The sequence below is a fragment of the Leptodactylus fuscus genome, chromosome 8 (assembly GCF_031893055.1).
Source record: "Leptodactylus fuscus isolate aLepFus1 chromosome 8, aLepFus1.hap2, whole genome shotgun sequence".
NCBI lineage: Eukaryota > Metazoa > Chordata > Amphibia > Anura > Leptodactylidae > Leptodactylus > Leptodactylus fuscus.
In genome coordinates this window covers 24,288,552-24,315,619 of record NC_134272.1, presented here as the reverse complement: position 1 = coordinate 24,315,619, position 27,068 = coordinate 24,288,552, and the positions used below count along the sequence as shown (strand labels likewise).

Sequence of the window (27,068 nt, the reverse complement as noted above, 5' to 3'; positions counted from 1 at the left end):
AGAAGTCATTTATGACCCAACCGACTAAGGGCTCCATACCCCCATGTTACACAGATTTTACTATGAGATCGTCTGATTTAAGAGTAAGTCCCTTTATTTTGTCTTCTGGGGAACCCTTGGCCAAATCCTGGCCACATGTAGCCCCAAACCAATCTAGACAAAAAAAAATAAATCTTGTCTGGGATTGGCTGATATGTAGTTTCAGGCTAAGGCCCCACGTTGCAGAAACGCAACTTTTTTTGTTGCAGATTTTGCAACAAAGTATGGAGTGGACTGAAAAGGAATGGAGGATATAACGGAAGCTCTTAGAGGTTTCCCTTCTGTTAAATCCACTCCTGACTTTGGCTTAAAAAAAAAAAATCACAAAAAAATCTGCATTTCCGCAAAGTGGGACATGGGGCCTGTCACAGAGAAGAAGAGTGGCACACAGCTCAGGGGCAAGGACAGACAACTAATATGAGGCAGAATGGGGTGGAACTGGAGAAAAACTGCATTTGTGTGGTTTACCCATGGGCTTGGTTTCTATGGCATTCACTGAACAGCCATATTCTGACACCCGTAGCTTTTTTGTTTATTTTTGTATATGGGAAGGCCATGTTCTACGAATTAAAGGGATTTTATTACTTCTTCCAGCCGCTGTGAACCACCAGGATGTCTGTAAAGACCCATTTGAACCAATATGGAAAGGCAAAAAAAAACCTACCCCCCCCCCCCCCTCCACATCTTGTAGAGTAATTTTATGGCGGCTGGGAGAAGTGATAGACTCCTTTTAATTACTTCTCATACGCCACCAAACACTTAATGGATATATATATATATATATATATATATATATATATATATATGTATATATATATATATGTATATATATATATATATATATATGTATATATATATATATATATATGTATATATATATATATATATATATATATATATAAAATCTCACATGACAATGCAGCAAATGCCTAATGGAATACAACATTTGCAGACATAGGAGTCATTGAGCACAAAATAGACCAAATCTCTGTATGTAATGTTGTGTAAATATGTCACCGGCTAAAAAGTCCCTGACACAATGTCATATCTATCTATCTATCTATCTATCTATCTATCTATCTATCTATCTATCTGTCTATCTATCTATCTCCTATCTATCTATCTATCTATCTATCTATCTATCTATCTCCTATCTATCTATCTATCTATCTATCTATCTATCTATCTATCTGTCTATCATCTATCTATTTATCTATCTATCACAATTTGCAACAAGATAAAAAAAAATACTTCATATTTATTTCCGCTTTGAATGCTACAAAAACAGACTGATTGGGTGATGGAGAGGGTCCTTAACCCCTTCCTGCTCTATGATGAAATACTGTATATTGTATATCGGTCATGGTGATTGCATGGGCACTTGCCAATCTACCCACTTGATCAACAGCACGAGTCTGGCTGACACACACAGCCAGGACCAGGGATGGACAACGCCAATCCACGTCAGTTTAACCCATTACTTGTCAGTGTAACGCTGACGTGTATAATACCCTACAATACAGAGCTACTGCAGGGTATTATACAAGCCAACATGCGATTGCTGCTTCAGCTTAGGCCTGGTTCACATCAGCGTTCGGGTTTCCATTCGGGGTGTCCACTTGGGGACCCCTGAATGGAAACCTACATGCATTAAAAAGCAGTTATCTTCAGGAAAGACACGGACTCCTTAGACTATAACGGGGTCCGTGTGGTCTCCGCTTTAACTCCGATTTAACTGAGCTGGACTTAAAGGAATTCTATAATTGGATACACTTTTTTTCTGACCAACAAGGAAGGAATAGCCTTTAGAAAGGCTATTCTTCTCCTACCTTTAGATGTCTTCTCCGCACCGCCATTTGGTAGAAATCCCAGTATTCTTTGGTATGCAAATGAGTTCTCTCGCAGCACTTGGGGGCGGTCTGCAGCGCTCAAACAGCACTGGGTGTCCCCAATGCTGCAAGACATCTCCAGCGACACCTCCATCTTCTTCAGGAACGCCCTCTCCCTGTGTATTCTTTCGTCCTGGGTTTCAATCTTCTAGGCCTTGGGCTTCAGGCAGAGCCGACTGCGCATGCCCGGGCCACAAGAAGTAAGCTGGTATAAGCGGGCATTTTCTTGTGGCTGCTGTGACAGTAAGCTGGTGTAAGCGGCCACTTTCTTGTGGCCTGGGCATGCCCAGTCGGCTCTGCCGGAGGCCGAGAAGATTGAAAACCAGGACGGAAGAAGACACAGGGAGAGAGGCGTTTCAGAAGAAGATGGAGGCGGCGCTGGAGAGTTCTCTCGCAGCATTGGGGACACCCCCAGTGCTGTTTTAAACCTCACTTACATATGGAAGAAATAAGAAATTTCTCAAGAACGGCGGCACGGATCAGAAGAAGAAAGGTAAGAGAAGAAGAGCCTTTCTTAAGGCTATTCCGACGAGTACTCAGGTAAAAAAGGGATTATAATGATAGAATCCCTTTAAGGCTGATATTTTTTCCCTTCATTGGTGGTAAACTAATAGGAGAGAAGTCTGTACATTTCACAGTACGGCGGCTTCTGTACTTCGGGTTTCCTTTATACATATCCCCAATATTATTTTGCATTAGGCGGCTTGCGAGACTTTAATCTTGCCGCTCACACAAAGCTTTTGACTATTTCAGCAACTTTCTCCGCTCTTCTAAGTTTGTAGTAGAATACGAATAAGTTATTTAAAGTTATGGCTGACAAGTACATTGTAGAACTAGGAAGGCTTTCAGGTACAAATGGAAAAAAGAGAGCAATGGATACTTTTTGTATTGTAAATGATAATCTATTCAATTAGATTAACCCAATAAATCACATTGATCACGTAAGACTCCAGTATCGCTCACGAGACAGTCTGAGAGCCATCGCTCATCCGGGAAGTCATTGAGCAGCAGCAAATCACACAAGTCCTGACTTAGAATGAGCTCTGATTATATGTCTGTGGTAGACATAGTACTCGGCTACACCAGTGATTACAGCCATGCATCAGCGCCGGAGTCTACCAGGAATTCCTAATGTTCGCTATTGCTCCGTCCCAGCCCGCATTACTCATAGACACACCGAAATGGAAATGAGGAGTATAATTAAGGCATTTAGGAACAGCATGGGCCGGGTGACGAATGGAAAGCGGAATACCCAATGTGTATTTATGAACGTAATCCGGCAATAAATGCGCCCTAACTAATGGAGACTCTCATGTGGCGGTCTATCGCTCTATTATTTAAAGAAAACTCAACAAATGACTGATATTTCAGGTTTTTTCTCCTAACCTTTTACTCTTTTTTTTTTTTTTTTTTTTCCCCAGCATCTCTTTAGATGAAGCGAGAAATCATACTTTAGTTTGAGAAGTAAACATGAATAATCTACCAAGATTATCATGTCATTTTATAATCATGATCTAAACAGTTTGTGAATATTTTATTCAAGAAGATTATGTTTTTATTTTTTTATTTATTTATTTTTTGCTTTTTATGTTGTACTGATGCTGTTTTTTTGACCACCCATGATTTTATGTCGGTTCAATAAAGTTGTATACTTAAAGGGGATTTCTGGAATTGAAAGATTAATGAACTATCTTAAAGGGGTTTCTGGGCAAATAAATAAAAATGTACTTTAGTGGTATTAATAGGTTAATAATAGCACTGAGATACCTCCTGTTTTCTTCTATATTTGTTTATATGCTTCCCTAGCCTACCACTCCCATGATTCCCCTCTCACTTCCTCTCTCACACCCCCTCCCTATTTCCCTAGGTAGCCTGTGGACTACTAGTCCTATCTATCTATCTATCTATCTATCTATCTATCTATCTATCTATCTATCTATCTCCTATCTATCTGTCCATCTATCTATCTCCTATCTATCTATCTATCTATCTATCTATCTCCTATCCATCTATCTATCTATCTATCTATCTATCTATCTATCTATCTATCTATCTATCTACCTACCTTACGCAGCCACAATCCCCCTCCCATATTTACCGGTCTTCTGTGTCCTGGAGAGCATTTTCTTTGGTCACAGCAGCAGCTTCTTCTTTGGACTTCTTGCACATGCGTGGTGTGCGCTCTTCGCTTCTGCCAGCAACTGTACAATAAAGCTCTATTGCACGGGCGCTGTCAGAAGTGGAGGAAGTGCCCCATGGTGCCAGAAGAATGAAGATGGGCAAGTATGAAGGGAAGGGGGGAGTATGGGTGATGCTTTGTTTCCAGAAATGTGGAAATGGAATGTTATAGGATCATTAGAACATGTGCCTGGGCTGGTCACATGACCGCCCCAGGTATATAGTTGTTTTTTTTTTGTTTTTTTTTAATGAAGTCAATTAGAAGTTAAGTAGGGGAGGGGATTTAGTTTAGGCATTCATTTTACAACCCCTTTAAGCATAGGTTCTCAGATAGGTGGGGTCCAACACCTGGCACCCCTACTGATCAATTGTTCTGAGGAACTGAGCAGATAGCAGACAACTCTGTTCTCTGTGTGTAGTTACAGAGTCACTGCAGCTTAGGTCCTTTTCTGATTAATGGGAGCTGATCTGGCTACTGCACAGAAAACAAAGCTGTCTGCTTTCTGCTCCATTCTCTGTGTATCAGCTACTGACCACAGCTGATCCATGGGGGAGAGGAGAGCAGGTGTTCAACCTCCACCAATATGGTATTGATAAGCTATCTTTTTAGGACAGGTTTTCAATATTTTTAGCCTAAAAAACCCTTTTAACTGCTTCCAGACTGCCCATTGACTATATATGTCCAGGCGGTCCACTCTTAAGAAATCAATAAGGGAAAAAAGGGGAAAGGAATACTCAGCCACCAGTAGCAATGTCCAATATTCCACGATATCCTTACACCACCTTCACTTTCCTGTATAAAAGGCCGTCGCACGGAACTGTCTCCCTCGGCTCGGAGCTGTATAGCATGCAAATCGTTTTTGAAATAGCACCAGCGCAGCCACTTGGAAAGTAAAAAACTCCTCTTTATTGTGTCCACAATTGTGAAACTTCACACGCAGGTTACAAACATGGAAACTGCGCCAGACTGACGCGTTTCGGATAAAATAGCTTCCTTTCTCAAAGTCTGAGTCAAAGTCCACTCTTAACCCTGCAAAGATGTACAGTAATAGAATTATGCATCTGCAAAAGCAGAGAGCTGGCTGTTACCACATCTGGATCTTCCATAGCGAAGACGACGATGGGTCACAATCCTCCTTACCTTTAAAATCACTATAAACACAGTTTTGGGAGCCACAGTAATGCTGCTCCCCTTCCATGAGCTACTGGGTCCTGGAGAATCCAGAACATCTTTGCAATGTAGCTCAGGAGGCCTCGTGTATTATCCCCAATAATAGGGAAATCTGCAGAAAAAAGTAAGAGTTAAAATTCTACAAAATGCCACTACCAAGCCCACGCCAAAGGTTATTGCCCCACACCAGGCGAGACAACAGGCATCACCTACATAAAAATGGGAAAACTATTGTAACAAGTTTGTAGCAAGTTTCTCCTCCTTTTTGTCACACATGTAATCCATGTCTATGTACCTAGGAGTTGGCACATTGTACACTGGAGGAGCAATACCAAATGGAGCAGAATTAGCTTACAGCAGGCATCAGGGGCAGATGAGCTACCTGCCAACCTAGACTGCCATGTTCTGCTCTCCAGTGGACACATGCACCACTCTGAGGAGACCCATTGACCCCCTCCAATAATGGTTACATAATGTAATTCTGTAATGGCAGAACTGCTGCTATAGGGAATCCCAACAAAGGTAAAAAATAAAATTGTACAACTAGAGGCTGGGTGATAAAGTTTCCACTCCCCTGACGCTCGGTTCACACTGGCGCCCGGAGTCCATTCTCAGCTTTCCGTCTTCTGCATGCAGAAGACGGAAAGCTGTAAGACCGGGTCCGGCCGTGAGCGCCGGTGAGCGTTTTATGCTCTCCGAGCGAAACTGTTTTTTTTAAAACCGGACACAGAATACTGCATGTCCGACTCTGTGTCCGATTTAAAAAAAAAAAACAGTTTCGTGGCGGAGAGCATAAAACGCTCACCAGCACTCACGGCCGGACACCTTTCAAACCCATTCAAATGAATGGGTTTGAAAGAGTCCTGCAGGTTTCCGTCTCCTGCTCAGTTTTGTGCAGGAAACGGAAACCTGCATGAACGGAGACCGGGCGCAGATGTGAACGAGCCCTTAGTAAGTTACAAAGTTTCATATATTGATATGTAGCATTGATGGCTACTTTTTAAGTAGTGAAGTACTATTCATATTTGTTTGCAACATGGAAGATAACTAATTCTATGGCTTCCAGCTGTGAGCCCATCCCAGGGTTAGCATGACTTGAGGGGACAGGGCTGGGGCGGTACTATTGTACAAACCAAACCATGAACACCTTAAGGCTAATGCCCAACATAATGAGCCACAGTCTAAAGATACTGTGGAGGAAATGCATTGCGGTTTTTACCGCAACGCTTTTCACAGGAATTCTGCAGAGGAAATTGAGCAAATTTCACGATCGGGATCGGCTGGAAAATGATCGGAAGTCAGATTTTAAAATCGATCCTGAAATCTTAAGATCGGCCCAACACTACTGGTAACTAAAGTAAAACTGAAGCCATTATCTTTTTTCCCCCCACACAGGAAGAAATTACATTTACTGTAGTAAGAAACCTAATAGGTGACAGAAATACGACTGTAACAGTCCTAGAAGCGATTAATCAGATTTCTAGACTAATAGTTTCTCCATCTAAATATGCTTGATAGGTTAATTTCATGTAGATATAAAACTGAAATAGAAGGGATTTCATTAATCCTCCTTTTAATTAAGCGTAATTGTAGAATACATCGAACCCTCGTTACCAAGGAATGTTTACCTTGTGAAATATTAACTACGAAGAATCTGCAAATACTAATCATTGACATGGGTGGGAACTGTAAATTAAAGGGAGGGGGATCTGGCGATGGTTCATGTCCTTTTGTTCGATACATTTTGTTCTCCGCACATTTATTCCCGGGGACTTCAGCTTTTGATAAAAGATAAAACAGGGAGCTTCTGACTACAATCCATTGGCAGGAACAAGCCTCTGCCTTTGCAGTCAATCCATACAGCATGCTAGTTGGAGTTGACTTTGTTCGATAGTAGGATCACAGCAGGATATCTTCTTCCCCAGTTGAAAGCTTCACTTAAAGATGATAAGGCTTGCAGCCCGTAACCATGTGACTGTAGCCTGCGTCTGACTATGCCTGCCTGTGACCCAAGGGGCATCCTGCTATAACAAACGCTACAGATATTAGACCGTCATCAGGTCAGCTCTTAATATGCTCTATAGGAATAGACTTAATGACTAAAGGCAGGTAGCTGCTAGTATGGGCAGCATTTCCATTATACATGGATCCCCAGGGGACTACAGTCTGCTGTGAAATGCACATTAGATATTATGTGCTGAAAAGCAGCCAAACATGCATTGTTTTAACCAGATTTTATGCAACATTGAGCAACATTTTGACTGCAAATGATAAATCAAATGGAAACCTGTTTATGCGATCAATTCTGGAGAGTTCATACATGGGGGAAGCTTTTACCAAATCAGCACACACCATACATCATCTGTTTGACAGGATCCACTCAGTCCCCCATACCCGGCCCTCACAGTTAATCATATACCAGCTCAGTAATCGGTTTTACAGAGAGGAATAAAGGGTTAGGATCTTCCTTCCTTCTAATGTTTGACTCCGTACACGTGTATGTCATGCTAGATGTGTGGGGGCTTCTTAAAGTGGTTTCATACCCATACTGAATGCTGTAGACTGTAGATTATAGGTAGGCAATGGGGTTTTATTGGTTATATTGTAGTTGTGTCAGATTGTGGTGGATTATAATACAGTGTTTAGATGGTGGCCTACAATGGAGACCATTAACAATTGGAGTAGGGTTTCTGTAAACTGTAATAATGGTCTCCAGTGGATAACTGGGTCTGGGGTTTGCAGTTTATTCTGGCTGCTGCACTGAGGTCCTGATATGACCCCTGGTAGACAGGTTAAGTCACATGACCCTCCATCAGTGGCCATATTGGGACCACAGCTCTGCATAACCAGAACTGATTGACGTCTTCCATACGGGCCGTCTTGTCGCAAGCGTCAGTAGATGCTGAGGACTAGTCAACTGTTGGGCTCTTTGGGAAATGTATTTCAGCTGGTGCTCCTTAATAATGGATCCTCCACTGAACTAATCTACATTTCCCAGAGATCCTAGTGGTAACAGTGTCACGTGTCTGTGCTGGATGCCTTATTCAGCAGGAGTGATCAAGAGCCATTAGCAATGATGTGAAGGTGTGCAGTAAGCAACACTGGTGGTTTCTATGTTACAGGGATTTACTGGAACTTTCACTTTTCGAATAGGGCTAAATACAGTGTGTGTGTAGGGAGGGTCGCATACAAACAAAGTAATTGCCCAAAAATAAGTCCTGCCTTCAGAAAGTTTGGAAACTATTGCAGTAGATAATCAAATGAAGTTACAGTAGGTTCACATATAGATATAGAGCCATCAACATCTTATGGAAAAACCACTTTGTAGCCATCTTACATTACCTTCAATTAGGGGTGAGCGATTGGGATTGGAAAAGATCGGATTCCGATCGGCGATCAAGTAAATTTCACGATCATGATCGGCAATCAGATTGTAAAAACGATCGAGGACATGCGTTAGTTCCCTTAATGCTTGGCTACTAGCTATTGGTTTGGTTGAGTGATCGGGATCAGGAAAGATTGGATCCCGATCGGCGATCGAGCAAATTTCATGATCGGGATCAGCTGGAAAATGATCGGGAATCAGATTTTAAAAACGATCCTGAAATCTCAAGATCAGCTCTCCCCCTCTCCCCCTTCCTCTGCTAGTCTCTTCTTAAATGCATTTCATTGTAAGGCAGATTGTATTGTATTCTATTGTATTGTATTTAACCCTACTAAGAGTTTCCGTGTAATAATTTGGAATTACTGACATTATTAATACACTTTTTTGCTTTAGCGCTGTTGGAAAGATCCGTCTTTTCTTCACTTCCTAAACAAACCCTGCAGTGAATTAAATATTTACTTGGATTAAATATATGGTTTCCTCAACCCAACATGTTACTTTATTTGGCCGATGTAATAAAATATATTTCTTTTTCTTGTTATCGTTGTTCCAAGTAACATGGTAATTGTTAGCTTGCCTCATGGAGTGTAGGAGAATTCATGCTTCTACATGGCGGATACTGTTAATGTTCTACTCTGAAAGCTTGTCAATCTTGACTGTAGTAAATATTCAGAAAAGTAGAAAGTGCTCGTATCTGCAGTTATTTAAGAGTTTGCATAAAATAAACTTTAGCACGTTATAAACTTCTAAGCAATAATGTATAAAGGGAAGAAATGTACATAGGCATTGGATTATAGAGGGACTGGCCAACCATCCAATGTGTATGGGGCCTTCCAACTGCAAATGGAAGAGGAGATAGATTTAGGTAGGTGGGTTTCAGGATGACTTTGTCCTAAAACACTCTGGTTCACTCTCTTCTATTGAGAATAGATACACATATGACCAACCCAAGCGTGCATGTACATGGTAGTTTGGGAGCCATTGGTGTTTACAGCGGCTCTCTCACATCTCCATGTTTAGAACATTTGCTCGCTTAGCATAGTCTGCCTGTATGTGGGGGAGTCTTCAGGTTCAGCTGGAAGATATCTAATGTGTATGACCAGATTAAAGGGTTTGTCCAGAGTCTTGTGTGACCCATAGGCCCTAAATATCTTATCAGTGTTGGGCTGATGTCTGGCTTCAGCACAAATCTTCTGTCCTGGAGTGTGTTCACTTTGTGTACTATACAGTGCATGGAGCACAAAGCACATGGCTCCGTACACCGTAAACTATGTTGTGGTGGGGTGCCATTACTGTGAATAACCACTATACAGGCTATGGAGCTATCTGTGTCAGGTACTGTGCACTGTATTGTACAGGGACTGAATACAGCCCCCAATATCTGATCAGATATCCTAAGGACAGACCATTCAAATCATGGAAAACCCTGCAAGTCTAGGTCATAACATCTATTCTCACTTGACTCTCATTGGTTATTAAAGATTTCTGGTAGAACAGCATGAATAGTCTATCCTTAGGGTAAGTCATTAATGTTTGATCTTTGGGAATCTGACCTTTCAAACTCCCATTGATTGTCAAAATGAAGGGGCCCTGGAACTTCCTAATCTTGGCACAGTGGTTTGTCTGTATGTAAATAACTTTACTAAAAGTCCCCCCAAAAAACGATGTCGGTAAGAAGAATACAAATTAATCAGTTCTATGTAGAATTCCGTTTCATGATAGCTATAGGGTTTCATTTGATCTATTGCTAGAACATGTGTTTATGGAACTCTGTCCGTCTGACATATGAAGACCATAAGTCACAGATACGTTTTCTTTTACCATTGTGCTTCTACTGAGTGTATAACCTCCACCATGACCAAGGAGAAACACTGAGCCATTAGGAGAAGGTCTAGAAGCTAATTCATCTTTTCAGGTTAATGCCGCTCGCAAATCCTTCTTCAGAGCAGATCAATGTTTCTCTAAACAAGTGGAAGACCAAATATACTTTGGAAGGAATATACTTGGAGAAAGTACAGGGTGATACAAAAAGAATGAAGGGAATATAACACCCATGTATCAACCTGAAAAGAGAAATTATTGGGGTTGAGTCGATCTTGAGATTTCAGGATCGATTTTAAAATCCGATTTCCGATCATTTTCCAGCCGATCCCGATCGTGAAATTTGCTCGATCGCCGATCGCAGTCCAATCTTTTCCGATCCCGATCGCTCAACCCTAGAAATTATCTATTCAAGTTTTATCTATACACCACAGTGTTCCATGTGATTTCCATGGATGACACAGCAGATGTCTAGGTCGTCTTCCATTTCTGTCCATTCGTGTTCCAGGAAATCCTTGGTATGGACTGTGCTGATTCATGTTCTCAAGTTGTTCAAATCCTTTAGTTGAGCAGGGGGCAGAAAGGGACATTTCACACCCTGAGATGGGGTAGTGGCTCTCCCCATAACAAACGTTTCTATGGCATGCTATGCACGCTGTTTTCCATATTTGATGGTTCCATTGATTCCTGGGACCTAATCCTTATGTTCCATCTTGTTGTGGAAATGTGACCTTAGTGGGCCAATAAGTGGCTAAGTGGTTACTTTTCCTAGTAGAAAGGAACCATAATGCACGGAGACTGCCGGGGGCCCAGATCCCATCAGATTCGGAACAGCGGGGGACTAGACTATCATGTAAAAAAATAAAAAATATATATATTTATTGACATATTGCTGATCTTTTCCACAACACTTTACAAATCTTCTCCAAAAAAAGTGAGCAATTGCGGAGTATTAAATTGACTCAATATACAATAGGAGGGAGGGCCCCGACATGATAGAAGGGGGGACACACGAGATATATTAAAAAAATTGAAAATCTGGCTGGACAAACCCTTCAGACACTTGAACCCAAGAGCTTGAGATATACTGTATACTACCGTATTCTTAATATTGCCAGTGATGTAAAGTGCCTGCAGTGGTATCAAAGTAAGACAATGAAACCCATAAAATATCTGCGCTCAAGGGAAACGCCATACCCATTTGCTGACATTCCCAAACCAGCTGTGAAGTACAGTTATTGTTGTCATCCAATATTCATAAGGAAAAGGAAAGATGAATATATACATAAGATATGTGAGAGATAACTGAAAGGAATACGGAATATGAAAGCCCCCCCTCCCCCCTCCTCCCGGATGGTGAAATAGAAAAACTTCCGTTACATGAGTGATACCAGTGGCGATTTTTTGGCTGTTTTTCCGCTTATAATTTTGCAATGGATGATCCTATATGTTCTTTTTCCCACGCGCCTCATCACTCACATGTTTAAGTGTAGATTAAACTCTTTCCCTACGTGAAGGGAACAATCCTGTGGTCTGCAATGAGTAATAACAGCTCCACTGACTCGCTGCACTTCTATCGATTTTCTGTTGTATACTCGCATTCCTGACGCGTTTCTTTTACAGCGCTTGTTCTCTTCACTTCTTATTGTTTCTGATCTCTGTTCAGAATTTACATGGTAAAGGGGTTTTCTCAATAATGACATTTATTCCCCATCCGCTGGTACCCCTAGGAATTACATGAATTCGGGGTCCACAAGGTGCTCCGGGTGTTCCATATGAATGGACCGGTGATGCACAGATATGGCTACTGCTCTATTCACTTCTATAGAAATAAATGAAGAGGTAGCCACACAGACGGACCACCAGGCCATGTATAAGTAGCACCCAGGAAAACTTGCAGCTCCTCATTCTTGTGATCACTAGGCTTATTTTATATTCAAGTAATGGAAACGGATCTGCAGTAACCTGGTCTGGCCACTACTCAGAGAACAGCGCTGTCTTCTTCCTGCTCCATTCTTTGTGAGAACAGCTGAATGGTGGAGGTGTTGCTTGTTGCACCCTCACCAATCTGATATTGATGACATATTTTAGCCTGAAATAAAACTTTAAAAGGGAGTCAACAGAACCCAACATATTGACCCAGTCCTGCCGAAAAATAGATTAGGGTTACCAGAATCAGTGTGTGGGAATAGGTGCCTCTGTTGCTCTATTTTGACAATATGGAAATAAACGTCTTTGGAGCAATAGTGGTCTTGCAATTGCTCCAACGAAGTAAGTGGCAACGTAGTCATTGCTCCAATGATGTCATTTGCATATTGACCTAAACAGGGATGATTTGGTGAAAAAGGGGCAACCTTCAGTCAGGTGACCTTAACCTTTATCTGCTGGCTTTTGGCGACTCTCCCCTTAAGTATGCATTTGAATTATTTGCTTTGGGGGTAATTATTTATTTCAAAAATTCCTTTTGCCTTAAAGGGACATTCTCATCACAGACTCAGGTAGTAATCATTGGTCCTCTTTCTAAAACCCAAGGCAATAAAAGGTTATTGCCAATATTGGTCACATATAGCAATGTAATGGCTCTTTGTGTTCATGTCCACCCCACGGTCCATGGGCATGAGAGGTTTTTGTATATGGGACAACCCATTTAAAGTTTTTCTGCGATCAATTCATGCACTTGCATGATCAATACATGACCAGAAAGGTAGCAGTGAAGGTTCCCATTAAATTACAGCAAGCCTAGGTCTGGACAATAAAGCCATATTGATTTGAATATTATATTAGAAAATTTCCATTATATAATGAATATAAGATAAGATAAGATAAGATATTCCTTTAATAGTCCCACAATGGGGAAATTTCAGTGATACAGTTTCATAGATGGTACAGTAGTATATAACAGGAGAGAAACACATACAAGCTCATGGCAGATAGAGAAATCCTAGGAATCATAGCAACTAAAAAGAAAGAAACACAGACACACTGCAGGATCATTTAGTTCTCTGTGCGGATTGGTGTTAATAATAATAATTATAATAATAATAATAATAATACAGCCGACTTGGTTGTAGGACACGAGGAGGGGGGTCACAGCATGTGGATATAACAAGCATAAATTTTTGCAGAGGTGGGGGACATAAGCAGCTATCATGATAACATGTGGTAGTTCCTTTGGTAGGTGGTGAGATCTCCTACTCACAGCTGATAGTTCGGTATCTTGCATCAGCACTATTGTCCTTTTAACCACAAAAAATGCCCCAAATGTCCTTCATCACAAGCCCTCCTCCTCCTCCTTACCACAGTGTTCTACTGCCCCAAGGAAGTCAGAGACCATCCAGGTATACATGGTGCTGCTCTCTTGCCAAGCTTCCATAACTCCTGGGGTAGGTGGGTGATGGTAGGTTCCCAGGTTGTAACAGTGTCCCACGTGTCCACAGTAATAGAAAGAAATACCAGTCAGCTGTAGCATCTTCACACATCAGCAATTGACGCCAGAAATCATCTCCTTGAACGAAGAAGTCCACACTTCCATGCAGGTTTCTCTTCCATGCCGCATGTTGAGCCATGCTGTCCTAGCTGGGGGGATGGTAACAGGCACATGTGGAAACCAGCTGAACCAGGTCTTGAGTCCATGCTTTACAATGGAAACAAAAGGAACAAAAAACTCCACAGGGTCTTCCATTCGATTTATAGTTGCTAAATTCATAGTGCTAGATTGCTTGGTTACCGGATTCTTGAAGATACAGAGAAAAAGAGTGAAAAAGGAAAGAAAAGTTTGCTCCCAGCTTGGAGCACTGCATCAAAGGCAGCCAGCCTCTCAGGGGGCTAAATATATGCTATATTTAGTAAACCTAGAATATCCCTTTAAATCCCTTTAAAGATGAATTTCAATATACTGTTAGTGCATGTTGTGAGAAGGTGAAAGGCAAAGTGCTGGAGTCCCGTTATATCAGCTCCAGATTCCTGACGTATGTGTGGCCCAGTGCGGGTCTGGATTAGGTTTCAGCCCCAGGTGTGAGTACTGAGGCTTGTTACTGGCCAATAAGAGGTTGCAGAGCCTGCACTTTCGGGCAGATCCAGGGAGTGAGGAGGCAGCTGGGTCTGTCCTGTAACCCTGAGTCTGGTGAGACCAATTTGTGCTTGTTTAGTTTGTGTAGCTTGTAGTAAGCCACATGTATAGTTAGGTTATTAATTCTGTTTAGTTCATTGCTCGGACGAGCAGGAATTTGTTGTATTTTTGCCTGAAGTTAAGGCTGTATTTTGTTTTTGCTCATTTCTGCTTGAAGTCAAGATTTATTTATCTTCCTGTTTTTTCTAAATAAACCGGTTTGCTGCATAGTTTGTGTCCCTATTTTGACTGTTTCGGTCCACCACCACCACTACTGAGCTACCTTCCCCACAATGAAGGTCTGAAGAGGATTTTGGCACAGAATATTCATTGAAATATGAGTTAAAATTCTGTTGTGTGAGCATAGCCTTGGAATTGTCCATTAGGGACACTTGCAGATTTTCGTGATTTTCTTAGTTCTGACTGCGTGTTACTCTCATTCATTAGAAGTGCTGGTAGGGCAGATTGATGTACACAACCAATACCTTCTCTCCGGTAACAGATGGCCGCCACTCCCAAGTGATTTTAAGTATGTACTCTAAGCAATTCACTATTTTATTAACAGTGATAGATTAGCTGTAACAGGGGATTTCATGTTTTCATACCAAGGGTTTCAGGAAAATGCTGAAAACATTCAGCAGTAAGAAGGAAAACTTGGTTGAATTTTCAATTTGGATGTATTCCACAATGACAATATAGTGAGAATAATAAGACAATAAAAACTATATAACAAGGCATTTACTGATAGGGAAGGGATTTAGATAATAGATTCTCATACTATACTACTGTGCTATAAATGTTATTCTCCAATAAATTTACTAAAATATAGTTTTTACTATAAAAGTGACAACACTATATAGTGTTAAAGGGGTCGGCCACTTTCAGACCAATATTGAGAGACAAATGTTATTGCTTATATAATATAAGCTGTACGATTTTCCAATATATTTTCAGTATCAGTTCCTAATGGTTTTCTAGATCTCTGCTTGCGGTCATTCATTCCGTTACCTCTAGTGGATAGAATTCTGACCGTGGTCATGGGATTTACAGTTCATGGTCATGTGACTTACGGTCTATGGTCATGTGATTTACGGTCTATGGTCATGTGATTTACGGTCTATGGTCATATTAGGGGGATAATGTTCCTCCTTAAGGAGAAACCACCTATTAGGTGTGTGGAGACTTATACAGCCATAGTTGCTCCACTGCAAGGGATCATGGGAGGAATATGCAAATCTGTCTTCCAAGATGTAAATAGGGAGACAGTGCCTCTGTTATGCTGCCCTCTATAGGAAGCACCCTGAACATCATGCCCGACTTTCCCAGAAGTCTTTACTGCATAATGTGGGTTTTTTACCAAGTCAATTTCTCAGCTACGGATGGCCGTTTTGGTCTGGTTGGACCTCGTCAGCGCAGCGTAGAGAGAACTAACTTGGTAGAAGTGAGAGACCAGACCCCAATCAGACCCCCTTCTCCCTTTTACTGAACGGGACAATGATACTTCTGCAGGTCAGATAATATGCAGATGCTTGTACAGAATGGACTCTGTGTTATTTGCGTATTTACATAGAGAGATAACAGACCGGGCTTTATCAGCAAACTGTAATTAGCTGAACAATTGTATTACCGGCAAGAGCACTGAGTAAGTGACGTCACTTAGCCTATCTCCTGTCCGTGGTTATAGCAGCGCTGTGTAAACAATGGGAGAAATAAGGTCACGTTGCAGGCAAACAAAGCAGCATTTCTAAAGCAATTAGGAAAAGTCTTCAATTTACATAAACTACCAGTATATAGAGGATCCTTGAGTTATTTAGAAGGCAGTGAAAAAAAGTAACAATTGCTTATGTCCTTATGGGGTTAAAAGATGAGTTCAGGATTTTGGTTTTGGTGATGGTTTTTAATGGCTTTCCTTTAAGAGGCTATTTGCTCTTTTTCAGCCCTTATGAAGATGCCCTGTGTATTGCAGCTCTTGAACGATAAATTCTCTCATGTCTACTTTAAGGAATTGACTCCACATCTGACAAAAGACAAAAAAAGGGATTTACCATAGCGACAATCCAGAGCTCTCGTGCCCTCGTCTTAAATCTTGCCCATGGTGAAATGGCTATTGCATTGTGTATGATAGGAATTCCAAGTGTCTGTACTACAGAGAGAGAATTCACTTTTATCTTGAAAGTACAGGATCAGAAAGCAAAGAAAGGACTTTTTTAGTTTACCTCTTTGTTCATAAAAGATTTATTCAAGAGTTACGCTGGTTACTTAGATTTGATGTGGTCTCTTGTGGAACTTTGAAAGGAAATTTCCCAGCAGTCCTGCCGAGACTTGTAAATAGTACACTGTATAAATTTCCAAGCTTATAACACTTCTAAACTAGAAAACCTAGAAGGATTATTGAACTCGATAGAAATAAAAATGGTTCCTATAGGAAATTCAGGACTGCGATTCCGGATTCTCATCTTGATGTGCCATCTGAGACTTCGTTCTAGTTCTATTTAGGGGTCAGGCTTTGAAATTGTGGATTATTCAATAAAATTACCCATAGTGTTGTATAATGTGAGAAAGTCACATAGGAAAAGGCTAACAAGGCAAAATGGATCTAAAAGGACAAATCGACGCATAGGAGAGCTGACTGTGTCTATGTATGAGAGTATCATGGGATGTCTGTGGCTTTCATTGGACTACAGGTCAGCCTATGACATTATCTTAAAGGGGGTTTCTGAAGCCAGAAAAATACACTGAAAACTAATAAAATCTCCCATCTCTTCACTCCATTAATCTTCTCTTTTCCCTTGGTTCTGATTTGTTACATGTTACAGGTAAAACTGAAAAATATATAAAGAAATCTTCCCCGTGTCCGACTTTTCCTTAAGACTGTCTGTAATACATGTGGTTGCTACAGAAGCCTCCCCGCTGTGCCCTGTCTGCTGCAGGACAGAATGCTCTCTATCCCCGCCTCTTTGTCAGTCTGTGGTTGAAGATGGATCAGCATCGGTAGCTGATTATTGGGTGTCCAACATCTGAACCCCACACTGATCAGCTTATATGGCTTCTGGAGGCTATATACTGCCAAAAACAGCTTTGACTTGGGGCAACACAGTGGCTCAGTGGTTAGCATGCAGCCTTGCAGTGCCGGAGTCCTGGGTTCGAATCCTGCCAGGAACAACATTTGCAAGGAGTTCTCCCCGTATGTTCTCCCCATGTTTGCGTGGATTTCCTCCCATTCTACAAAGACATACTGATAGGAATAAAAATTACATTGTGATCCCTATATGGGGCTCACAATCTACATAGAAAAAACAGCTCTGACCCTGTTAAAGTGAATTAGAGCAGAGCTGTAGTTTTCTCTGTTCCTGAGATGTACACTGATGCCAGGGTTCTTAGTTGTACACTGATGCCGAGGATCTTTAATTTAGATGAAAAGGAGCAGAGCCGTTTCCGGCCGTATATACTGTATACAACTTGCAGCAGCCATATCAGCTGATCTATGTGGGGTCTGAGTGACCTCCCCCCACCAATGGAAGCCTACATCATATATTGATGCTCTTGAATTAGTTAATGGACAAAAACACTTAATAAGTCACCAAATCTCATGCACAAAAGGTTTAAGACAGACACACAAAGTGCCATGGGTTTCAATGTGACAGCTCCATATCAGTTTTGGCTTTTACAGAAGCTCAGAAGGCGTATTTTGTCTCATTCAAGAGGACGCCAAATTGGGTAAGGAGACTTAGTAACTAGGCAGTGTCCCCTAGAAATTAACACTTTAACTTGAGTTTGCAATGTAACTCAAGTTAAAGTGTAAAACAGTCTTTTCATACAGGACATCACATAATGGATGGCCAATTGGTCCTTCGGTTGACTGTTCTTCCTACCGACTCCCCGATACCTATACACACTTGGTTGAGCCTATGTTTTCAATGGGGAGGTGAATATAAGCTACTGCCAAACACCTAGTAAGCAACTGAGCTTATCTCTGGGGGGGGACATAGGATTATATTCAACATGCCCCATCTTTACTTTCTTTGTCATCTGTCGAGGACGGGTCCTAAGGCACTGCAAAAACTGGTATGGTTGACTTACACATGTATGGGGGCCTTCAGATTCAGAGGTATCTTGCCAATGCGAATGACATAAGTAGTGTTACGAATTTAAGACATTAGTGTTATGTGACTCTGCCGTCTATAAAAAGGGTTTTGACCGCCGCCATAGTTCCAGCCGTCTATTGCCGGATTCCCGTTGTAGATCTCGGCTCTACCACTTGTTTTAATGTATTTAAGCTCTAATGTGTCATTGTGTAACAGAAGTATAAATTATTGAACTGTAATATGTTATTAAAGATGAATGTGAGATGATAACACCCACCATGGTATTAATGTGTAATGATATATTGCATTCATTAAATGTCTGCCCTCCCTATGTGCGGACATAATCCGCGACCAGAATGCACCATGCGTCATCTACACAATGCCCTAAAGCTCAAGAAGATGTATTTACTGCACAGCACTCCTTGTTAGAATCTATATGGCTCTCAGCTACCGCGTAAGAGGATAGGAATATATGGCCGACTATGGCTGAATCCTAATTAATATCAATTTATTTCCCAGCACAGTCACAGATTGACAAGCTTTGCCAGTAGTTATTAAAGAGGAATTGACTATGCCCAGTTTTAGGAGATTCTGTCTGTGAATAAATCCATCACGAGATTACAAATCTCTCAGTACGCCATAAAAACAAGTGTCCCAGATTTACCGACACAGACAATCTATAACTGTACGAAAAGGAAAACTGTCTTGTGTTCTGTAGCGGAAGCCGTCTATGATCTAAGAATATATCACACGTGTGGTATAGTAATCCTAATATGTTGTGCTGTTTTTGTCTTTCAGGGGGTATGTGCCCAAACCTTTTACGGGCACCTTCACTCATGCAATTACGCCACGTTTAACCTGAAGGTAAGTGTCTGGTTGCAGAGGTTTATTGCATATTCCCCCCATCCCCCCCCAGTCCATTGCTTATATGGGTATGTTAACATGGTGTCCGTCTCAAACGTGGGCCAAATTGCCCGCATGGGACACTCCATTCATCAGTGTGTGAAAACCACGGCGGGTAGTTAAATCTCTGTTTTGGTTTTCTGCTTCGGGGAACCAGAGGGTTGGAAAATAAAGAGCGATCAGAGGTAGAAGTCCTCCTCGGTTCCTCTTCGTTTTCTGAAATGTGAACAGCACCTAAGACTCCCTACATCCGCTTTAATTCTGTGAGGAGAAGTATCAAGGGCATCTCACGTGGACAACCAATACCCTACTTTTAGAGATGAGCGAGTACTATTCGAAACTCCCATTTCAAATAGCACGCACCCATAAGAATGAATGGACGCAGCCAGCACGCAAGGGGTTAAGCGGCCGGCCGCCGGCAAAGTCAGCATGCCGGCCACTTCCATTCATTCCTATGGGTGCGTGCTATTCAAAACAGCCGTTTCGAATAGTACTCACTCATCTCTACCCACTTTATATTGACAAACCCAAGGTTTTGGCTGAAATGTCAGGTCATATTGCAAGGCTTTCTAATGGGTTGGACATTGACATACAAAGAGACACTATATACTTGTACTATTGGTGGTACTTTCTGTAGGAGAGCTCATATATATTACTCAGCTCTTATTTTCAGGATTACTTCTAGTAACTGGATGCTTACTACAATGTATACTGCATAGGGTTGAGCGATCGGGAAAGATCAGATCCCGATCGGCGATCGAGCAAATTTCACGATTAGGATCAGCTGGAAAATGATCGGAAATCTGATTTTGAAATCTCAAGATCGGCTCAACTCTAAAAGTGACACTTCCCTTAGAGAAGCATTAACTAGGGTTGAGGGATCGGAAAAGATCAGATACCGATCGGTGATCGACCAAATGTCACGATTGGGATCGACTGGAAAATGAGCGGAAAACGGATTTTAAAATCGATCCTGAAATCTCAAGATCGGCTCAACCGTAATACTGCAATAACCTGATAATATGCGTATAACATGTTATTCGGATGTAAGGTTATATAGGAGCGCATGAAATCCGGAAGTCTTTGTGTAGGGTCAGAACAGTGAGCGCAAAGGCTGATAACACTACTTCATCTATCTGGGTGAGCGCTGGAGTTTTTGCCTGTCCCCTTGGAGGCTGGTCCATCTCTTCTATTGTAAGATTGTGTCCTATATGTATATGTGATGCATTTAGTAATACAGAGAGGATCCCGTACTATTACAATACATGTTTGTTTCACCAGATCTGTAAATCCATTGTACAATGTTATTTTGCGCTTTTCTTTAATAATAGCCATTTTACTCGTGAAGACGATTGTAATATATACCGATACTTAGTTTTCCCTGTAAAGAGCGTACAACACACAACCTGTATTTTGCTAACCGGGCATTTAGGGTAAAGTAATACGTTTTATCACAATTCTATAGAACTTGAGCTAACCATAGACTTCATGTCCCTTAACTACTTCTCTCCCTTGTTGCAGCAGCATTACACAATGACAGGCGATTTTCTTGATCCATGAGACGCGGATCTTGGAGTCGAGCCTCTGTTTGCAGCAGATCTGGTTGACAAAACTGTTATTTCTAAACAAGCACATTACTGTTGATCTCAGACCATGTGTTTTAGGAATGATGAGACATTTTCAGCAAGGAAATTAGTGTAAAAATGATGGCTGCATCTATTATTGCGGGCGCGGAGGAAGGGGCTTGTGAATATATAATTACTGCCATGTGAATTAATTCTACGCAGCAGGCAGCCAAGCTGGCTGAACCTTTAATATAAATATGTTCATTTTCAGATCAACACAGCGGGTTCCTCTTTGGTTGCGAGGATGGCTCTGCCGCATGCTTCAATAATGTAACGCTGTAGCGATCACGTGCTGGAAATAGCATGGCCATCTTTCACACATCTGTTCTGTACAATGGAAAGAGATCTGCAAAACTTGTATCTAGGATCTGTCAATGCAGCTTATTGCACCTGCTCAGATCTTGCCTTTGTATTCATGTTAGAGTGCTTTAGATGGAAAAGTATACAGTTGGGTAAGCAGGGGCGGATTAAGACTGCCGTGGAGCTATATATTGGGTCAGGATTCTCTGGCCAGCACTTGTAGGTCTCTATCTCCCAGTTTCAGGGGTCTGCCGACTCGGTGCACATTCCAACAATCACCGTTCACCTTCCACTTTGTAATCCCATAGGCCACTGTCAATTTTGGGCAATTCAGTTTGCTAGCTACGTCCCATAAGGATCATCCATTTCTGTGTTACCCCACAATTACCCTTTTCTCGTGACCGCGACCAGACTGTATAATCTACATCAAACCAAGTGAAGATCACTCCGCGCAGAGAACTAATGATTATGGCGATGACTATGAAGTCTTCCTTCTTTCTTCTTCTATTCCTTAGCTGCTATGGACTCCTAGTATATCTTCTCTTCTCAGCATATGTGTGTCTACGTCTGTAATATATTACTGTGTATTATCCTGTATCTGTATTACTAGGCTGCTGTAACATACTGAAATTTCCCCAATGTGGGACTATTAAAGGATTATCTCTCTCTCTCAAAATTGGACAACTCTGCACTTCGTGGCATCTTGCATGTGACTAAGGCCAATGCTGTTTCCTATATAACAGCGGAAGGCGTGACTTACATCACGACCGCAGATATCTTCATTTGCATGGGTGTCCAAATACTTATTGGTAGGCCGTGTATGACTATATAACCAGTGCATCACATAAAATGGTAACCTTACCTAGAAAGCAGCTTTCCGGGATATATCATTTACTATATTTTCTGGCACAGTTTCACTTTCTGCACATCTACCAAAAACCAAAACTGGTGCTTACAAAATCCAGACCCAGGAATCACATCATGGCATGCAGCGTGTTATCCTGTAATATTTCAAGGGTTTTCTATTTTCTATTTCTATACTCTGTTAGGCCGGGGAAAGGTGGCGTTTTACAGTCACTGTGTACTGGATGGGGTTCTAGCGAATCCCATCCCCAGATAGAGGTCAAATACGTATAGTGAAGACAAGAGATGAGCGAACACTGTTTGGAACAGCCGTTCCGAACAGCACGCTCCCATAGAAATGAATGGAAGCACCTGGCGCGTACACTTTGCCGGCGGCTGGTTGCCGTGCCAGGTGCTTCCATTCATCTCTATGGGAGCGTGCTGTTCGGAACGGCTGATCCGACCAGTGTTCGCTCATCTCTAGTGAAGACACTGCGATTTCCAAAACTGTTGCGGTTTTAGATATTGCAGTATGTCAGTTATACCTATGGAAATGCTGGCGGTTTTCCTATAGGTATGATTGAAGCAGAAAGTCCACAGAGGAAACATCTATGAACTTTATGCAAAAAGCGCTACGGGAAAAGCCGCGGTTTTTGCTGTGTGCTACATGGGACCTTAGACTTGAGAACATTGATCCACTAGGTACAAGCTGAAGTATGGAGCCAGGACATAACTCTACTCCATGTGTTGCTTCGGTATATCATAGAAGTATAACAGACAGTCACATTTCCAGGTTTACGAGCCCACTTTTTGCCGATCAAGTTACACTAATGACCAAAATTAATATCTGCAAATGGCCAGAGCTGAATGGCTATCATTCTGAGAAGATAACCCATTTTTCTTTTAAGTGATGTCATTCCGTGGATGGCTATAACAAGACCCCATCAGTGTTGGCAGGATAGGATTCGGAATTGACCAGTGGATAACCCTGAGAAGCCATTCAATCTCACTTCTCCAATATAATCAAATCATTGAAATAACTCGAAGCCTCTACAGTGGTGTGGACGTGCGAGCTTACTCCATTATGTCTCTTATAATGGCTACTTCACCGCCATAAACACGGAATATTATTCAAACCTTTTTATTGTCGTATGGCCTTTCCATAATGATATCCAAACATAGTGTGATTATTTGGCTTACCAACGCGCCACTAGGGATATTATTTTATATGCTGTTATTTCAGTTAAGAGCTTCATTGCAGGAACCAAAGTGAACCAATGATTTATTCATTATATTCTTCATATCCAGAGAAACACTTCAGTATTGAGGCGCACATCCACTTGACATTATTTGTCACAAAACCAATGTGTAGAGAAGACAGTGGAAATAACCACACACGTCTTAAGATTTCTCAATAAGTCATAATATGAAATAATTATGAAGTGCTTTAATAGATCCTGTTTGGATGCGGAGAAGATGGAAAGTATAATGTACAATTATACCGTTATTGGGCTTCATTAGAATTACATTGGGTTATACGGTAAGCAGATACATGTGACTTATGATATTTTCATCCCCTTTAACTAGATTTTGCTTATTTTATTCATTGTTCTTTTTTTACATGATGGAAGTCAGTGTTATAAGTGGATTAATGGGAGCCATTGACCGGTCCCTTGTGGAGAAGGGTCAATGTGGGTTGACTAAGTACTCTACGGGACCATCCAGCGATCTCAGAATGCAATATAAGCAATATGTTAAAATATGAAACCAAAGATAAAAATCACCAACCTTTGAAGACTTTAAATTACTGGTAATATATTATAATATAATATCTATTTTACTTATATAGCACCAAGATATTCTGCAATGTTTTACAGATATTGCCATTACTCACTGTCCCATATAGGCTGACAATCTAAATTTCCTATCAGTATGACTTTTGAATGTGGGAGGAAACTGAAGGACATGGTAGAAACGCACAGACACAGGGAGAAGCGTGCAAACGCCATACAGATGTTGTCATTGGCTGGATTTTAACCCCCCTGTAAGGAGCCGTACCAACCCCCCGCCCTGCTTTTTTTAATAGGCAGTGGTGGTTGGTAACAGGCAATATTAACTTACCTATTCTCACTCCCGCAGTCTTCCTCTTCAGCTTCCAGGTGGCCCTCATGCACCACACATTACATCATTGCAACATGATGTGTGGCGCCCAGGACCTACTGAAGGCTGAAGAGTCGGAGGCTGCAAGTAGGAGCGGGGATTGGTAAGCAAGTGCAGTCAATTCTTCAAGTCAAGTCTGCTGATCCATTTACTAAAAATACAACCTGATCACAGAACCAGGGAGAAGTAGCACCCTGACCCAGTTCTGCTAATGGTAGAGCAGGAAGCCTCATTAAGCCTGTGGCCTGCAAGCAGCATGGGAAAAGAGGTAAGTATGGGTACTTACCTGTCTACTACTCGGCCTCCGACCTCTCCCGCTTTTTACTGCTTTCGGCAGTGGAACTAGGGAGCAAATAGGTAAGTAATGACCTAATACTGCTAAAAGGGGGACCCATGATGGGGAACATTGTATAGCCCATACAGTGACCCCTTCACTATTCTCCGCCATAGAGTGACCACTTCACTGGTTCCCCAGCCCCGATACAGTGGCCACTTCACTGTTACCCCATACTGTATGGAGACTAGCAATTGGACAATTATTTTGTGTGGAGGCAGTGGTGGTGGGGGGACATTATAGTGTGAGGCAATATTTAAGGAGTTGTACATTTACTTTGGGTAATCTGGGTGACAGGTGGCAGACAATGATATTCCTTTTCTATTTTATTGTTACATATGGAATTGCTATAATAAGTTATTAAGTCTACCCAGGTCATAGCCACAAAGTAGGATAGGAATCCTAGGGTTTTTGTAGAGGTTGGATCTCCTGAACGCCTTGCCTACTCCTTACCACTTCAGACTACCCTACACCCGGCGTTCAGTGAAGATGTTTTATTCTGTTCTGCAGATGTAATGTTCCAGCTTTTCAGTTTGGCTTTGACACCTTTTTGTAGCTTCTTTTGATACATGAATACAGCAGCTGCTTGAAACCAAATAATATGTCCCAAATACACATTTTATTGAAAGATCATCTAAATTGAAGTATATGAAAGAAACTGGGTGTATTCACAAGATTGTTGCTGTTTCTCTCTTTTGTACAGTTGTCTCAAGTGCTCTTTTGTAGCAAAATGGAGCGAAGCTGATAATAATGGGAATACTGTAATATGGGGTTAGACAATAGTATAAGCATGCAGCATTCAAGGCCATATAAATACTAGACTTGTTCCCATGAGCCTGCACATGGAGACCTCGCAAACTGCAGCAATTACATTATCTGCTGAAGCACAAACATTGGAAGACAACTTTGTATCTGAACAGAGAATTTTTTTTCTCCCTTTTGGCAGCAGAACAACATGTCAGCTTTGATTTAGGCTGAATAATAATCCTGATATTTGATGTCACTTCTTATCCTTACCTGACTCGGCCTGATTTGTGCAGTGTCATACATGACTAGGCAAGACAATACAGTATCTTCAAGAGGGAGAAAATAAAGCAGTGCATGCTAATACTACAATGGCTATGTACACGGGTGAGGGTAGTGGTCTATGGTATTAGTCACCTGTGGATTGGAAGCTAAAGTACACCAACATGAACCAATCATAGCTGGCCTGCTATAATGTAGCCGGCAACCTTGGGCTTAAAGGGGTTGTCCAGTTATGGTCACTTATCCCCTATACAAAGGACATGGGATAAGTGTCTGATCGCTAGGGTGCCTGAGTTCCCCTGTGATCAGGAGGAAAGGGAATTGAAAATGCTCCGAACACCTCCTTGTGAATGGAGCGCCAGTGTGCTTGCACTTGCTGGAGAATACAGTCCTGCCAGCCCTATAGAAGTGAATGGAGCACTGGTTATGCAACTGTGTATTGGTGTTCCATTTACAAGGAGGCCTTAGGGGGACTTTCAGTCCCCAGTCCTCCTGATCTTTGGGGGAGCCAGCGATTGGGTACCCAGTGATTGGACACTTATCCTCTATCCAAAGTATATTGGCTAAGTGTCCATAGCCTGACAGTCCCTTTACCATAGTAGCTGACACAGCAGCTGTGTAGGGGCCGTTGCACTAGACCTAGGATGCCAATAGTGATGACTATAAATGATAGAAGGGGATGTAGGGAACTGAATGTACCTTTGTTACTATACTGGGGCATAATAGTGCCTGCGAAAGAACTTTAAAAGACCACCTCTTTGAGGAGAAAACCCCCTACCTAGACCAGATATTCCGTGATGGATTTTCAGTTTTCCATTTTGGCCATCTTCATGGTGCCCTAGAAGACCATTTTTAAAATACAATTTTGGGTTATTGAGGCTCTTCTTATGCCATGATGCCATTGTGTACACAGTGATCTTTTTTTGTGTTTGTATTGATATCATAGTTGGCATTATCCCTGTACTGTGACATCACTGTGTGTATTATCCCTGTACTGTGACATCACTGTGTGTATTATCCCTGTACTGTGACATCACTGTGTGTATTATCCCTGTACTGTGACATCACTGCGTGTATTATCTCTGTACTGTGACATCACTGCATGTATTATCTCTGTACTGTGACATCACTGTGTGTATTATCTCTGTACTGTGACATCACTGTGTGTATTATCCCTGTACTGTGACATCACTGTGTGTAT

General features: G+C 41.6%; 1 protein-coding gene across 1 annotated transcript in view; it reads left to right on the top strand.

The window, feature by feature from the left end:
- The window catches only part of SPAG16 (sperm associated antigen 16), a 587,076-nt gene that overhangs the window by 359,408 nt on the left and 200,600 nt on the right, over nucleotides 1-27,068 (top strand). The window contains exon 14 of the mRNA XM_075284951.1: nucleotides 19,475-19,540. Within this exon, the coding sequence (XP_075141052.1) occupies nucleotides 19,475-19,540 (66 nt within the window). The remainder of the gene's footprint in view (nucleotides 1-19,474; nucleotides 19,541-27,068) is intronic.